At 47.0% G+C, this 15,559-nt stretch overlaps 2 protein-coding genes across 2 annotated transcripts; both read right to left on the reverse strand.

Annotated features, from left to right (window-relative positions):
* Positions 1-690: 690 nt before the first annotated feature.
* Positions 691-2,505, reverse strand: LOC142904952 (GTPase IMAP family member 9-like). Its single transcript, XM_076051388.1, has 2 exons — positions 2,368-2,505; positions 691-1,846 (listed from the first exon to the last, which is right to left on the reverse strand). Exons 1-2 carry the CDS (start codon positions 2,387-2,389, stop codon positions 831-833), a joined length of 1,038 nt encoding a protein of 345 aa, XP_075907503.1. The 5' UTR covers positions 2,390-2,505; the 3' UTR covers positions 691-830.
* Positions 2,506-6,471: 3,966 nt separating this feature from the next.
* tesk1a (testis associated actin remodelling kinase 1a) lies at positions 6,472-15,278 on the reverse strand. The gene is made up of 11 exons (XM_076051374.1): positions 15,090-15,278; positions 13,153-14,373; positions 11,502-11,623; positions 10,113-10,161; positions 9,832-9,978; positions 9,389-9,471; positions 8,780-8,870; positions 8,534-8,617; positions 8,324-8,410; positions 8,122-8,227; positions 6,472-7,730 (listed from the first exon to the last, which is right to left on the reverse strand). The coding sequence occupies exons 2-11, from the start codon at positions 13,348-13,350 to the stop codon at positions 6,589-6,591; spliced, it is 2,109 nt and encodes a 702-aa protein (XP_075907489.1). The 5' UTR covers positions 13,351-14,373; positions 15,090-15,278; the 3' UTR covers positions 6,472-6,588.
* Between the last annotated feature and the right edge of the window lie 281 nt (positions 15,279-15,559).

Below are 15,559 nucleotides of genomic sequence, written 5' to 3' on the forward strand. Positions count from 1 at the left end.
TCCTCTTCAAGAGTGATTTTGATTTTGCAATGACCTCTAAAATCTTTTTAGAGGTCATTGGTGAATATCATTTTTCCACACGAGGAAACAAAGTAAACAGACTGACATGCGTGCCGCCGCCCACAGCCTTGCAACACACACAGCACAGGGACGCACGTACACACTCACACGCTAGTACTGTTGTGCCTTCCCTGTCAACTGCGCGGTCCTAATGTCCTTTGCTTACAGCAGACAAACACCAAGGCAAGCAGACAGACGCACACTGCGTGGCGAACCAAACAAAAAAATATATGCATGTTCCCTTTACCCGGGAGGCCGAGACAAACAACGTCCCGTACGGGATGCCTCTTTTGCCTCAAATACGGGGCGTCCCGGCCAATACGGGACGGATGGCAACCCTAGTGCTGCATTCTCCAGTGAGACCGAAGGTGAAGTTGTATCTATCTTTTTTATGTCTGTGCGGTGGTGTTTTGAGCAAGTGATGATGTGGAAGTGGTTGAGGTTTGGATCGCCACCTCGCCTGCTCACAGAGGAAAAAGGCCCTGTTTAAGCATGAGAGGATGCATATATAGAAGGTTTGCTCATCTCCTGGAAATCTCCCTAAGAGTGCAGTTGTCACAGATCACATGGTTCAGTAATATTTTTTACCACCACAGAACCCAGAATTTTTCAATCAGAATTTCTGGAAGCTAAAGAAATTATTGAACAAAACAGCCAACAAAAAAATGACGGCCAGCAGAGGGCAGTTTGGAGCAAGAGAATGCTTTAATGGTTCAGTCTTGATCTGTGTTTAATGTTATACAACAATGAGACATGGAATTGAAAGGGACTCAGAGGATGGTACAGTCATCATTACTCTCTGCCTGCTGCTGCTCTTGACGTCTCTGCCGTTCTCTTTCCTCTTGGCGTTCTCTTTCTGCTTCACGTTCTCTCCTCTCTTCCTCCAAACGTCTCCTCATGTTTTCAAGGGCTTCAGCTCTCTCCTTCTCTTCTCTCCTCCTCTCCACATCTCTCCTCTCTTGCTCTCTCCTCCTCTCCGCCTCCCATATCATCCTTTCCTTCTCTCTTCTCCTGCTTTCCCTCCTCCTCTCCTCCTCCTCCTCTCTTCTCTCCCTCTCTCTCTCGGCCTCGAGATGTTCGGCGTGTTTCCTCAGCCTCTCCTTGTACGCCCTTTCCATTCTATCTCTCTCCCTCTGCATCTTTTCCTCCTTCTCCCTCTGGATTCGCTTTTGCTCTTCCTGTGTCGCCCTCTCTGCCTCCCAGAGCATCTTGTTGGTGTAGTGGTTTCCTCCGTTCTTCATGACAATATTTCTGATCTTCTGGAGAAGCTCTTTGACCTGAGTGCGATCCTTGGACTTATTGTTGAAGACGTGGAACTGGCCGTTGCATCTGGCCACGAGATCTTGAAGTTCCTGACTTTCTTCCAAGAACTCCTCCATGGTGCCTTCAAGCAGGTCACCACCTGTGAACAGGACCATGCTGTATCTGTCTGCTGCCTGGCCAAAGATTTCTTGGATCTTCTGCACCGTCCGCTTCTCCTCATCAGTGAATCTTCCCAGCCTGATGACCACCAGGAATATGTGTGGTCCAGGGGAGGCGAAGGAGATGCACTTGGTCATATCTTGGGAAGTTTTGTCCATGCCAAACCTGGTGTCAAACAGACCCGGGGTGTCGATAACAGACACCTTCTGTCCATCCACCACAGCTCTGCCCTTGGCACAGTCGACAGTCATGGACTTGGCAGCCAACTTGGATTCAAAGCAGTGTCGTTCCAGAATGGTGTTCCCAGTGGCACTCTTCCCGTTCCCAGTCCTCCCCAGCATCACGATCCTCAGCTCGAGTTTTCCTGTACAGAAGAAGAAAAATGAATGTAAAAGAATTAAATCCAACTGATTAACACTCCTCACTGGCTACCAGAGGATTTGTGTTTTGATGAATAACTTCCATCCATCCATCCATCCATCTTCAACCCCTTTACTCCTGCACTCAGGGTGGCGGGGGTCTGCTGGAGCCTCATCACAGGGCCACATAGAAAAACAAGCAAACATACACCCATCCACACTCACACACACTACGGACAATCTAGAGTTCCTACGTCTCACATGCATGTTTTTGGTGTGAGAGGAAGCCAGAACAACCAGAGAGAACCCACACAGACACAGGGAGAACATGCAAACTCCACACAGAAAGGCTCCAGGTGACCCCGCAACACACAGTACTTGCTGTGATGTGACAGCACTGACCACCGTTGCACTTGTTGAATAACTTCAATAATTTAATGTTGACGAGACAAATAATATTATCATAACATGATTCAAAGCACATTTTACCTCAATATTCTTTCTTTTTTTGACAGTTTTGTCTTACCGTAAATGTTGTCGCTGGTCATGTTTGGTCCCGGTCAAGGATTCTTCTGCCTCAACCTTTTGCTCACCTGCTTCAGTGCAACACTGGCATCAGAATGAAACTGAATTTCTAATTCTATGCCCTGTCATCCCCGCAGCTGCTCCTCCCTCTCTTCACTATTTACAAGAAATGGAAACTGGAACTCGTTGCCCCCTACTGGCGGCTGAAAAGTCCTGCAGTGGTGGCACACACACACACGAACACACACACACACACACACACACACACACACACACACACACACACACTAAATCCTCATGGATGAATCTTCCACTCACCTCATCTGACCTGCTCATGTAACTGAGAAGGAATTTGTCTTTTTGTATATATACGAACATGCACTTAATCATGGCATCTGTCAATATGTATATATATATATATTGACAGATGCCATGATTAAGTGCATGTTTGTGTATATATATATATATATATATATATATATATATATATATATATACAGTTGTGTTCATAATAATAGCAGTATGTTTAAAAAGGTGTTTAAAATGGTTTAAAAAGGTGAGTAAACTTCAAAATTCCTCAAATAAATTGTATTTAAAGAACACAAATGCATTGAGGACACTGCACATTCTATTTCAAAGCAAGAAAATTGGAAAAAGTCATTGAGTTTGATAATATTTTACAGAAAGTCAAGAAATATACTGTTCAAAAAAATAGCATTCTTTGATTAAGAAATGAATAAAAGAGGGGAAAACCTATAAAGAAGTGTAGAAAATCATAGGCTGTTCAGCTAAAATGATATCAAATGCTTTAAAATGGCAGCCAAAACCAGAAAGATGAGGAAGAAAAATAAAAAGGACTGTTCGAATGGATCGGAGAATAACCAAAATGGCAAAGGCTCAGCCAATGATCAGCTCCAGGAGAATCAAAGAAGATCCAAGATTGCCTGTGAGTACTGTGACAATCAGACAACGTCTATGTGAAGCCAAGCTACCAGCAAGAAGCCCCTACAAAGTCCCATTGTTAAAAAAAAAGACATGTGCTGAAGCGGTTACAATTCGTGAAAGAACGCATTGACTGGCCCAAAAAGAAATGGCGTAATATTTTGTGGACTGATGAGAGTAAGATGGTTCTTTTTGGATCCAAGGGCCACAGACAGTTTGTCAGACGTCCTGCAAACACTGAATTCAAGCCACAGTACACAGTGAAGACAGTGAAGCATGGTGGTGCAAGCATCATGGTATGGGGATGTTTCTCATACTATGGTGTTGGTCCTATTCATTGCATACCAGGGATCATGGATCAGTTTGAGTACATCAGAATACTGCAAGAAGTCATGTTGCAGTATGCTGGAGAGGAAATGCCCTTGAAATGGATGTTTCAACAAGACAACGACCCCAAACACACCAGCAAGCAAAATCCTGGTTCCAGACAAAGAGAACTGAAGTAATGGAGTGGCCAGCACAATCCCTGGACCTTAATCCCATCGAAGATTTATGTGGGCTGACATAAAAAATGCTGTTCATGAGGCATAACCAAGAAATGCAGAAGAATTGTGGAACGTGGTACAATTGTCCTGGGTTGCAATACCTATTGACCGGTGCCAGAAGTTGGTCGACTCTGTGTACCACAGATGTGAAGCAGTCATCAGAAACCGTGGTTATGCCACTAAATATTAGTTTGTTATTCTCAGGAAAGTTGAATCTTCAAGCATTTCTTAGTTTATACAGCACTCCTTGAGTTTGTAAAGAAAGATGTCAACACTGCTATTTTTTTGAACATTATATTTCTTGACTTTCTGTAAAATATTAGCAAATTCAATGACTTTTTCCAATGTTCTTGCTTTGAAATAGAATGTGCAGTGTCCTCAATGCATTTGTGTTCATTAAATACAATTTATTTGAGGAATTTTGAGGTTTACTCACCTTTTTAAACCTTTTTAAACACCTTTTTAAACATACTGCTATTATTATGAACACAACTGTATATATATACATATACGAACATGCACTTAATCATGCCATCTGTCAATGGGTTACTCCCAGACACAGAGAGCAACAATGTAAACTTAAAGGCAGAGGTTACTCCATGTCCTGTACACTACGCAATATGTTAAACATTTCTCATGCATGTTCTGTAAACCATCCCATCCTCCCTGGGACGGCCACTTGTACTCCCTTAAAAGGATATATGTGTATACATTAACATTCATGTGCATAAAACTGTGATGCTGGAGCTGTATCTTTGGACTTGTTCACATCCGACCACACGACCTCCCTCAGGCAGACCTGGGTGCCCGATCTGGTGATGACATTTTTACCTGGTATGCCATATATGAGGGATAAGTTAGGAAGATTCTAAGGGCCCGAGCCTGATAGGGGCCCCAAAACAATAGATGCAGGGGCCCCAAATGGTAGGTGACTGACTGTCCACCCCCGTATCTGCATGGAGTGGTTCAGTCCCATCAACAGCACAGCGCATGTGTCGCACTATGGGAGGGACGGTTTAAGATAGCTGCCACGAACGTCAGTTGCGTAACGCGGGGCCTGCTGCCTCGGCAACTGGCCCTATTGGTTCCCAGAGGCCCCTCAGCCGAGTGAGAGGTAATCTAAACGATAACACGTGACTGTGACTTCACTCTGAAAGTCTTAAGTCTCGCCAGCAAATGAAGACCAAATGAAGACAACGACCACAACATTTTTGCACAACCAAGATTTTATTTATTTCTTTTTTTAAATCGTCGTATTATTGCACTCACTCTCTACTTGTATCGAAGAAGAGGACAAAAAAAAAAAAAAACGACAACGAAGCGACAACATTGGCTCAGCATCGGAGACGATGGGATGAGAGTTTTCCTTCACGCTGCCGTAACGTTCACACACAGTGTGGAATGAGCTGCACAGTAAATGTCCACACCCTTCAACAGTGTCACATCACACCGCATATGTTAATACATAAAATACATGTGTCATAAAAGAAAATAACAGTTTCACATATTAAAAAAAAAAAAAAAAAAAAAAAACACCTGCAAAGTGCTCCAAACTGCAGTGCAAATAAATAAATAAATAGATAAAATAAATTAGACAGTAGGACACATCTCTCTCTCTCTCTCTGTCTCTCTCTGTCTCTCTCTCTCTCTCTCTCTCTCTCTCTCTCTCTCTCTCTGTCACACACACACACACACACACACACACACACACACACACACACACACACACACACACACACACAACCTACGGGTCAAGTGCTATAAAAATTGTAGAAATAAGTGAAATAAGTTTGCTTTATTTCATATCATTAGATCAGGTCTGTTAAGTTGTGGATCAATCTAAAACCCTGCAAGCTCTCTGTGTTTGCTCCCAGTAAACATGCCCCGTGTGTGTGTGTGTGTGTGTGTGTGTGTGTGTGTGTGTGTGTGTGTGTGTGTGTGTGTTGACACTTCCTCTCAAACAAATCAATTATTGCGATCATGGACTTTTTAACCTACGACCACAAAAGCCCGGGACATTAAACACTGCAATCAGTTAGTCAGTCCCCTGTGATCCTTTTACTGCTCAGCGCTGCAACATTGAGAGCCTTCTGCAGGAAAAAGAAAAACACCAAGTTTAGGTCAAAGATTAAAACCACAACTGTAGATGCGCTAAATTGGCCACACACACACACACACACACACACACACACACACTTGTTAATCCTCATGGATGAAATGTCCACCCCCGAAACCAGAGACCAGTTTATTTTTTCATCCATCCTTGTCAGTCAGACCAGCTGCTCTGTTTGGATGAATTATTTCACAGGGTTCACACCTGGTCATACCTGATCAGATTTGGTCACACCTGGTCACACCTAGTCTTCCCTGGTCTTGACCTGGTCACAATTGGTGTCGCCTGGCCACAACTGGTCTAACCTGATCTGACCTGGACACACTTGGTGTCACCATATCTGACCTGGTCACACCTGGTCTCTCACCAGGTCCCACCTGGTCTCACCTGATGTAATCTGATGTGATCTGACCTGGTCACTCCTGGTCACACCTGGTCTCACCTGATGTGATGTGATGTGATGTGATCTGGTCACACCTGATGTGATCTGACCGGGTCGCACCTGGTCTCACCCTCACTACGTTCAACCCCCTGCACAGAACCAACGGTGCTTTACACTGGAGCCCTTACTATTAGTCGGCAGAGCATTTTTCACTCGGTGCTGGTCGTGCGGGGTTCGGGGTTATGTCTGGGCCTCCGGCAGGGAGCGTCCAGGCTCGCACAGTACAGTGGGCGGAGCCAAGGCTAGGCCGTTTGCACTGCAACTCAGGAGAGCTTTGCCCGCTGCGGCGCTTGCCGCCGTTGTTGAGGTGGCGGAGGAGGAGGAGGAAGAGGAGGAGGAGGCACTGCCGCCGAATATGGGGCCGTTGAGGTTGCGGTAGGGCCGCTGCCTCGGCAGCGAAGGCCTGCGACACTGCGCAGGCATGGCCGAGGAACCGCGGAGGCACATTGAAGGGAGACTCAGACCTAGCAAACAGCAGCCTGGGCAGGAAATGACCTCATCCTGCTCAGAAGAGCCACCCTGGTCGGTGGAACGGACTCGGGCTTCGCCGTAGCCGTTAGCGAGTCCGCCCCCTCCACCCCACTGCTGGCCAATCACAAGGCCTGAGCCGTTGTTATTGTCCACGCGGGGCAGAGGGGGCAAGACGGGCGGCCCGTTGGAGACGGGTGGCCGCCATCCGTTGGTTCTCACGGGACAGGAGGGCGTCGGAGTGAGCATGGGCCTCCTCTCGGCCGCCTCTGGAGACTTACTGCAGTCCATGGGTTCGGTGCAGCCGACCCTGTCCTCTCCTTCCTCCTCCAGCCGCTCCAGGGACACTGCCTCCAGCTCCACAGAGCGACCGGGCTTGTCTTGCACCGCCACGGTGGCAGCGTCCGCCGAGTCCGCTTGTCGCTCCGCAGCGTCGGCCGTTCCCACCCGAAGCACCTTCTCACCGACCTCCTCGTCTTCCCTCGGCTCTGCGCCGGTCGACGCAGAGCCAGTCCGGCTCAGCTCAGGAGTACAGGGGAGGGACTGGCACCTCCTGGGGAGGGTCTGCGCCCCGGGACCCGTGTGCCTCCGGAGCGCCGGCAGGGTGAAGGTCAGGGAGATGACCGACTTGCTGGGCGTGTCGAGCAGCTTGCACCGCCCACCATTCAGGTCCTGCCGCAGGGTGAAGGGGTTGACCCGGGCAGGGGTCCCAAAGAGGGGCGGAGTCAGGGTGGCCGGGGCCAACATGTCTGACTGGCTCCTGGCCAGGCCCTGCCGCTGATGGCTGTGGTCGCAGAGGTGGCCGGGAGAGCTGCGGCGCCGGTGCGGGCTGACCTCCACCGCCGCCTTGGGCTCTGCGGAGGGACAGGAAATGGAGAGTCAGACGGGCGCAGACGCAGCGCAGTGACAGCGACGCGTAAAATATGACCTTCGTGCCGCCACCTTTTTTCTTTTTCTAAAAATAGAGACCAAAGTCTTGCAGAATTCAGTCGCAGCCAGTGCGCCAACATTGCAGCAAAGATTATTTACTGAATTCTATATTTCTTATATTTTTTTACAGATGTGGCCTTCTTCACGACGGTTTGTCAATTTGCTGAGACAAAAGTCAAAAGGTCAAAAGTTATTTTGTGGACCGTTTTTTTTTTTTTTTTGATGTGCCCAACTTCAAGTCACTGAACTCATCGGCAAGCAAACGGAGAGTCTGCAAAATGTAACGTGGTTGGTTCCCATGTTTTGTTTGCTCACCAAGTGCAATGTGCTCCTCTTCCTTCTCCTCCTCCCCCTCCTCCCTCTCCAGGCCCTCCAATGAGAGCACAATCTCGGCGAACGAAGGCCGCCTCTCGGCATTCATCTGAGAAACAAGACAAAATGGTAAAGCTGTGTGTGTGTGTGTGTGTGTGTGTGTCTGTGTGTGTGTGTGTGTGTGTGTGCGTGCGTGCGATCTTACATTGCAGCAGGTGACCGCCAGGCTGAAGAATGCAGGTGGACAATCGCCAACCATACTGTCAAACGCATCCACATCCAAACCGAAGTCCTGAACACACACGTGCAAACAAACAAACAAACAAACACACACACACACACACACAGTTATTTCCACAGAGGAAAAACTTGGCCTCTGCACTTGCTGGAGCTGGAACCAGGAGCTCAGTCGTACTTCAGTCCGGGGCAGGATGTCCGGGTCGGCTTCAATGCGGGCGATGATCTCACACAAAATGATGCCGTACGCAAACACGTCCACCTGAGGAGCATCGACACACACACACACACACACACACACGCACAAACACACCCACACACACTTTAGAAGTCTTTCGTTCACGCTCTGCCGGACGCAGTTTGAATCCATTTGAGAAATAAACCTTTCCGCTGCTCTTCTTCCCAGCAGTTTGTTTTCGTTTACCTTCTCATTGTAAAACTCTCCTCTGAGCACTTCGGGCGCCATCCAGTAGGGGGAGCCAACGATGGCCAGAGGCTGCTTCCCCACGCAGTCGCTGCAAAACAGAAAAACGTTCAATTAATCTTAAGGGCTCTGCAAGACAGCTGGCAGAATACCTCAGAAGACGGCTGGAAGGTTAATTGCGCCCTCATCTGGCATAACCACAACGGTACAGCTAAAACCAGGAAGAACGGGTCTTGTAGTGGCCATTTGTCCTCTTTGTTGATCAATACCTTAATATCAAAACGAAACAAACAAAATAAAATGAGTCCAAATCAAATCAAACGGCCACTGAGGCACCGAGGGATTGAATTTAGAGTCCAATGTCATGGTAAATAATTATGTTTTTGTTGATTTATTCCTCCATTGGCAAGTAAAGAAGGTAATCAAACTAAACTAAACTAAATTATAATTAAATGTAACAAAAATGACAAATAGCTCTAACTTGTCTCACTCCCCCTGATTCAACCAGCCCATCCATAACAACAAGGTGAGCAGCCGTCTTCTTCTTCTTCTTCTGTAGAAAATAGTGTTGCCCTGGTCTGAAGTGCAGCGCAGAGCGACTCCACTGACCTGTAATCTGGGATCTTCTCCGCCAGGCCAAAGTCTCCCACCACCGCTGTGAAAGTGCCGTTGTCGCAGCGCACCAGGCAGTTCTGCAAACACAAAGGCGGGTGGGGGGGGGTCATATGCTTTATCTTATGGCATCAACCTTTTAAGTGATGAGCTGCCACGTCCCAAAAAGGTCACTTATATATATAGATGCGAAGATTTATGAGCCATACTGTAATCGGCCAACAGGGGGCAGCCAACTGTTTTAACATGCAACCCTCACATCGGAGGTCTAGACTGACTGTGGTTGCATTAGAAGAACTAGATGCCAGACTGCCAAAATAGCGATTTTTTTTTCTTCCCCAGAGGCCACACGAGGTACTGCAGCAAAAAATCCCATCTGCCCTCAAAAGCACCCCCCCCCCCCCCCACAGACGACAATACAAAAAGCGCCCCAGCCTCACCTTGGAGGTGAGGTCTCGGTGGAAGATGCCTTTGCTGTGCAGGTACTGCAGCCCGCGGGCAATATCAAGAGACAGACGGACCCTGGCGCCCCACGACAGGTAGAGGTCGCTGTCCAGCAGCTGCTCCAGATTCCCTCCGTTGATGTACTGCAGACAGACGGAGAAACAAGCTCTTTAGTTGGTGGTGTTAAGAACTTTAACACGTATTGATGACATTGTGTGCTGACAAGACGAATGGATGGAGGGTTGGGGGCCGGAGGTGGGCTGTGATTGGGACTGACCTCTGTCAGAGCGTGGAGTTGACCTTCGTGCACGCACACTCCCAGAAACCTGTGAAGAAACCAGGAGGCGGAGTTCACTCTGTCGCTCTGCGGTTGTGGATCAGTTTGTAAACTTTGAAAATCAAATTTTATCAACGTTTCCTCCGTCCATCATGCGCACCCTCACAGGCGTTCCTCACTCTTGCTACTCGCTTAACAACGCGTTGGGTTGTTAAGCTAATTAAGTTGTCGCCAACACTCTCACTGTCTGCACTTTGTTCTCTTCTCCTCTGCGCCCCTTGTAACTTTCTCGGGGAAAAAAGGGCAGTGAGCCCAAATTTTTATTTCATGCAATTTCATTTACGTAGCAACGTTATTTATTGCACAGCCTGAGCTTGAGTAAATGCTACCTTTTGTCTTAGGTTTAGCAGCAGTAGTTTTGTTTCTATCATTGGAATGAGCTGACATAGCTTTCAAATTTAAAAGCCACATGCTGTACAAACTGTAAATTTTTTTGATGATGCCATAATTTGCCTAATTATTGATACACTGTGTGCATTGCATCAACTTTTGAATCGTGACTCATTAGAATCGAGAATCGTTTGAATTAAGAATTGTATCCTCAAGAATCGGAATCGAATCGTGAGACACGCAAAGATTCACATCACTAACTTCCACATTCCCATGATGCCAACTGTGCTTCCAACCCACCCCTCCCTCCAACCCCCCAATCAAATCAGCATTCCTCTCCAAAAAAAAAAAAAAAAGGAAGGCCGAAGTGAGACATTTTAACAAAAACTAAAGTGGCTCGTGGCTGTTGCACCCACCAGTTGTCCCCCAGAGTTCACCTTGAAGTCAATGGAACCGTACACACCGGCAGCGAATGTTCGCGGAACGAAAAAGCAACGGTTATTTTTTCGCTCTTGTGTCGAATTTCTTCGGAGGCGAAAAAAGGCGAAAGCTGGACCTCTGACCAATCAAAACGATGTTGGCTGGTCGATGATCGGTGGTGTTCTCCCCCTCTGCAAACGTGGAGCTAGTTGACGGAGCAGTCCTCCAAATTGTCCGAAGGACATTCTATTACTATACGAAAGCCATTCATTAAACGGCTGCATCACCACAAGGACAATATTGGGTGAACCCAAAAACTTCAACTTGTTTTTCTTTTTTTAATGCAACCATCACCAGAACATCATCAGTTGAGGATGTAGTCGATACCATTGTTTCTCCTTCGGTGCCTCAGAAAGAGCCCCAAACTTCATTATCTTAGCGGATTTTATATGCATATTCACGTCGCGCTTGGTGTGTACAGAAAAGAAATCGCTGGCGAAAAATTTTGCCTTTTGCCCTGTGTGCAAGGACCTTCAAACCTCCAGAGTTCACCCCCTGAGTTCACCTCCGTCGGCCTACCTGAGTATGTTGGGGTGGCACAGCCGGTTCATGAGCTGCACCTCGCGCAGCATGTTGGCTTTATTGCTGGCCAGCGTGTTCATCTTCAGCGCCATCACCTGGCCGGTGATGCGGTGTTGCACCTGGAACGAGAGGCACGCATTTCAAGTCTTTCTAAAACAAGAAGTCAAAGGTTCTGTGACAGGAGTTACTTTTACTTCCTGCACAGAAAAAGGATACAGTACATCAGAGGTAAATGAGTGAATAGTCCCAGCAGGTATATTCCGTTTGGTGCATTACGTTTTGGCTGAGATATGAGTAACTTGACCTTTATCCACCGGGAGAACAAAATAGTAAAAGTACAATTACTTTGTCACTGTACATAAGTACATTTTTTCAGGTATGTGTACTTAAGGGTTTTTTTTTTATGACTTTTAACTTTTAATCCCTACATTTGTACATAAATATCAGTCCTTTATAGTCCTTACATTGAAAAAATATGCATGTTACATTTGTGTGTGAAAGTGTTTAAAAGATAAAAATTCTGGTAAAAGTAATTCACTTATTGTTTTTCTTATAGTTGTAGTGGCTTGAAGTGGAGTTATTTGAACAATGCTTGATGTGTAGTTATTTGAACAATGCTTGATGTGTAGTTATTAAATAGACAGATGCATTACATTTTAGATTGAGTTCACTGTTCAGTACGTTCACAGTACAAAGAAGCGTAAACATCCAATAACGACTCATTTCCTCCTGAGCTCATGGTTGCAGTTGCAGGGGTCTACTGGAGCTTTTCCCAGCTGTCATAGGGCGAAGGCAGGGTGACACCCTGGACAAGTCGCCAGTGCATCACAGAAAGGCAAACAAACATTCGCACACACATACACACCTGTGCGCAATTGAGAGTTTCCAATTCCACGTGCATGTTTTTGGACCGTGTGAGGAAGCCAGAGAACCCACGCAGACACAGGTAGACAACAAGCAAACCCCAAAGGCCACTGTGAGGTGGCAGCGCTAACCACTGCACCACCATGTCGCAACTTTTTCATTTTTGCAAAATTATTAACAAAAATATTGTTCTATTAATGGCAAAAAAATACATGTAAAAACATTTTAGTTTTTACTTTATCATATTTCAGACCATGTGCTTTCTTACTTTGGCTTGAGTAAACGAGTTATATCAGTACTTTTACTTTTACCAGAGCATCCATACTTTTACTCAAGTACAGAACGTAAATACTTCTGCCACCTCTGCCAAGTCCTCATCTCGTTCACAACCTGATGTGACGTTTTTTTCAGGGGGCAGGCCAAAGTGGCTCTGGGCAGCTCGTGAAAACAGCTGGACACAGGTGCAGTCGGCCCGTGATTGGCTGCCACGTGTGTCTGCAGAGTTCAACCTGTGTCTCTGGACCCTTTGTGTGTCTGTGTCGGTCGAGTATTAATAGCCTAATAGCCTAATAGGCTTTTCTGGATTTTCCCATCACTCGTCCGATCGAAACAAATCCACCTCAGCAGCAACTGTACCGGTCAAAATCACCTGGTCATGATGCACCGTCACCACGGGGGGTGGGGGGGGGTGGGGGCGTTGTTGCAAATCACTTATTGCAATAATTAGGCCGAGTATTGAAACGGGTGGCAGACTGAAGCTTGATCTCCAGGCGCACTAACGTACCTTGAAGACCTCGGAGAAGAAGCCCGAGCCGATTTTCTCGCAGAAGAAGTCGTCGATGCGCGCCAGGCTGGACACGGCGCTCCTCAGCGCCCTGTACGAGGACGGCCGCATGCGGTTGGCGGCGTGGACGCCGTGCATGGGCAGCTCGTCCGGACCCTCCTCGGGGTCGCAGAAATAGCACTCCGCGTGGTAGTCCATGGTGCCCCACACGGTCCAGATGTTGGGTCCCGTTGCCCGCAGGAAGAGGCCTCCACTAGCGTGTCCTGGCGCACAAGGTGAGAGAGACTCCCACCATCATGCTGTGATGGAGGTCCGAGCGCCAACTACTCAAGTGATGGTGTGATGTGTTTCCCGTCCAGGTTCAGGGTTGCCGATCTCAGTAGGTAAATAGAAATTCACTCCTCCATTAGAAAAACCCTCCGAACCGCACCACCGAAGAACATGGGTCTTTTTCAAATCTAAGAGCAGCTGTTAATAAAAATAAATAATAAATTACAGATTACAAAATCCTGCAGTCCGTGAACGCGTCCCCGGCGTGAGCAACAGAGAGGGCTTGTGGCTCTCCGTCATGCCGTCATCCAGGGCAGAAATGACGGATGCTGCGCTGAAGGCCTGGCAGTTAGCGGTGTGTGTGGAAGAGACACGGCAAAAAAAAGTAAAAGAAAAGAAAAGCAAACTAAAAAATCAACCAAACGACACAACACTACCAGTAGCAGCCAGCGGAGTGACACCAGAAAATATCCCCGCTGAGATACGCATCCTCGGCGCACCAAGCCGTCGGAGAGAGTCCTCCTCCTCCGGGGCCCCGGAGCTGGACGGCAGCCTGACCACAACCAACCAACACCGCCCTCCCGCAGGGTTTAGAAGCACCAGCACCAGCAGGTCCGTTCGGCCGTAGATGCAATTTTAACACACAGTCTTTTTCACCGACGCGGAATTCAACATCCCCCCTGTCGCCGAGCTGCTGTCATTGAAGAGGGATCAGCCGGGCCACTGGAGGCGGTCCGCAGAGTTCCGAGCCCGCTCTCCGGTTTCCGGTCTTCGGGGGAACCGTCGACCTGCACCGAGCGTCGAACCGAGCGGCCAGAAATATCGCTCGACGGCCCGGCGGAGTCTACGGTTGATAATCCCGTCTGGAGACCTGCTTCATAAGCCGCTATCATACCGAGGAGGCTCCGGGGTAAAGCGAGCCGAAGGAATACGTCGAGTTTCCGGTGGGACCTGTCAAAATAAAGGCACGCGGGTTGACGCAGCCGTTTAACTGAAGTTCTTTCGTATACTTTTAAATTCACCTTTTATTGTTCTTAATCACAACGGCCTTGTGGGTTTGATTTTTTTTGTTTGTTTTTTTTGTTTTTTTTGTTTGTCTCTTCTCTCTTTGTCTGCCTGTGTTCTTACTAAGAGTTCTGGATCCAGAGTGCTGGACAGGCTGTAACCGAGTTTAGAATTGTGACTTTGTATTTCATCACCCCAAACACCCTCCCACCCGACAAGGAAAACTGGATCACTACTTGTCAAACTCTCGTCCACTCTGATCATAGCAAACCTTTGTTATTGTTTTTGTTTTGTTTTTTGTTTTTTATGTATATACATGTATTTCATAATCATTTTTTGTGTAGATGAGGGTTTTTTTTGTAGCAGAAACATACATAAACGATAAAGACATACAATACAACTTAAAGAGAGAGCGATCATTTGTAAATGTGTGTGTGTGTGTGTGTGTGTGTGTGTGTGTGTGTGTGTGTGTGTGTGTGTGTGTGTGTGCATTGAACTCAAAGATATACGATGTAAAGCGTATATCCACAGAAAATGTTTTAAAACAAAAACAAGTGTCACACTTAAATCAACTGTGGTACAGTAATGTGATGATTCCGATAATTTACCGTCATATTTTATTTATTTTTTTCTTACTGTGCTGAACCAAAACAGGCTCTTACTTTGTTGACAACCGTTTCCTCTCCGTTTTCCCGCTTAGCTTGTCTAGCTTTACTCGTTTTCTCCGTCCTGTGCACCTGACCCGCTGTCACCAGCAGCTGTTCTGGGATCCGTTTTCTCCACTTAGCAGCACAGGACCGGAAACAAAAGCCGGCTCCAGAGCAGCAGCTCCACCGGAAGTACAGCGTCGACACTGACCTACATTTTGATCTCGATCAGTTAGACGTGTTGTTTTTTTGTTTGTTTTTTGCACGTTAATTCAGGCAAATTGCATATAAAAATCTAGACAACGAGACCCAGTTTGGTTAAAGATGTTTAATAAAAACGTATTTAAAAAGACTTCCGGTGACACCCCCATTTGGGTTCCTCTGACGGTTTTCCTGCTGACGTTGGAGCAAGTGATGAGGGAAGTCGCTCCATCACTGCACTTCATGCGGTTTAAACAGTTCATACCCAATACATTTTTTTTTTT

Source organism: Nelusetta ayraudi, unplaced genomic scaffold (genome assembly GCF_046127955.1).
Source record: "Nelusetta ayraudi isolate G7.1 ecotype Tasmania unplaced genomic scaffold, CSIRO-AGI_Nayr_v1 ptg000134l, whole genome shotgun sequence".
NCBI lineage: Eukaryota > Metazoa > Chordata > Actinopteri > Tetraodontiformes > Monacanthidae > Nelusetta > Nelusetta ayraudi.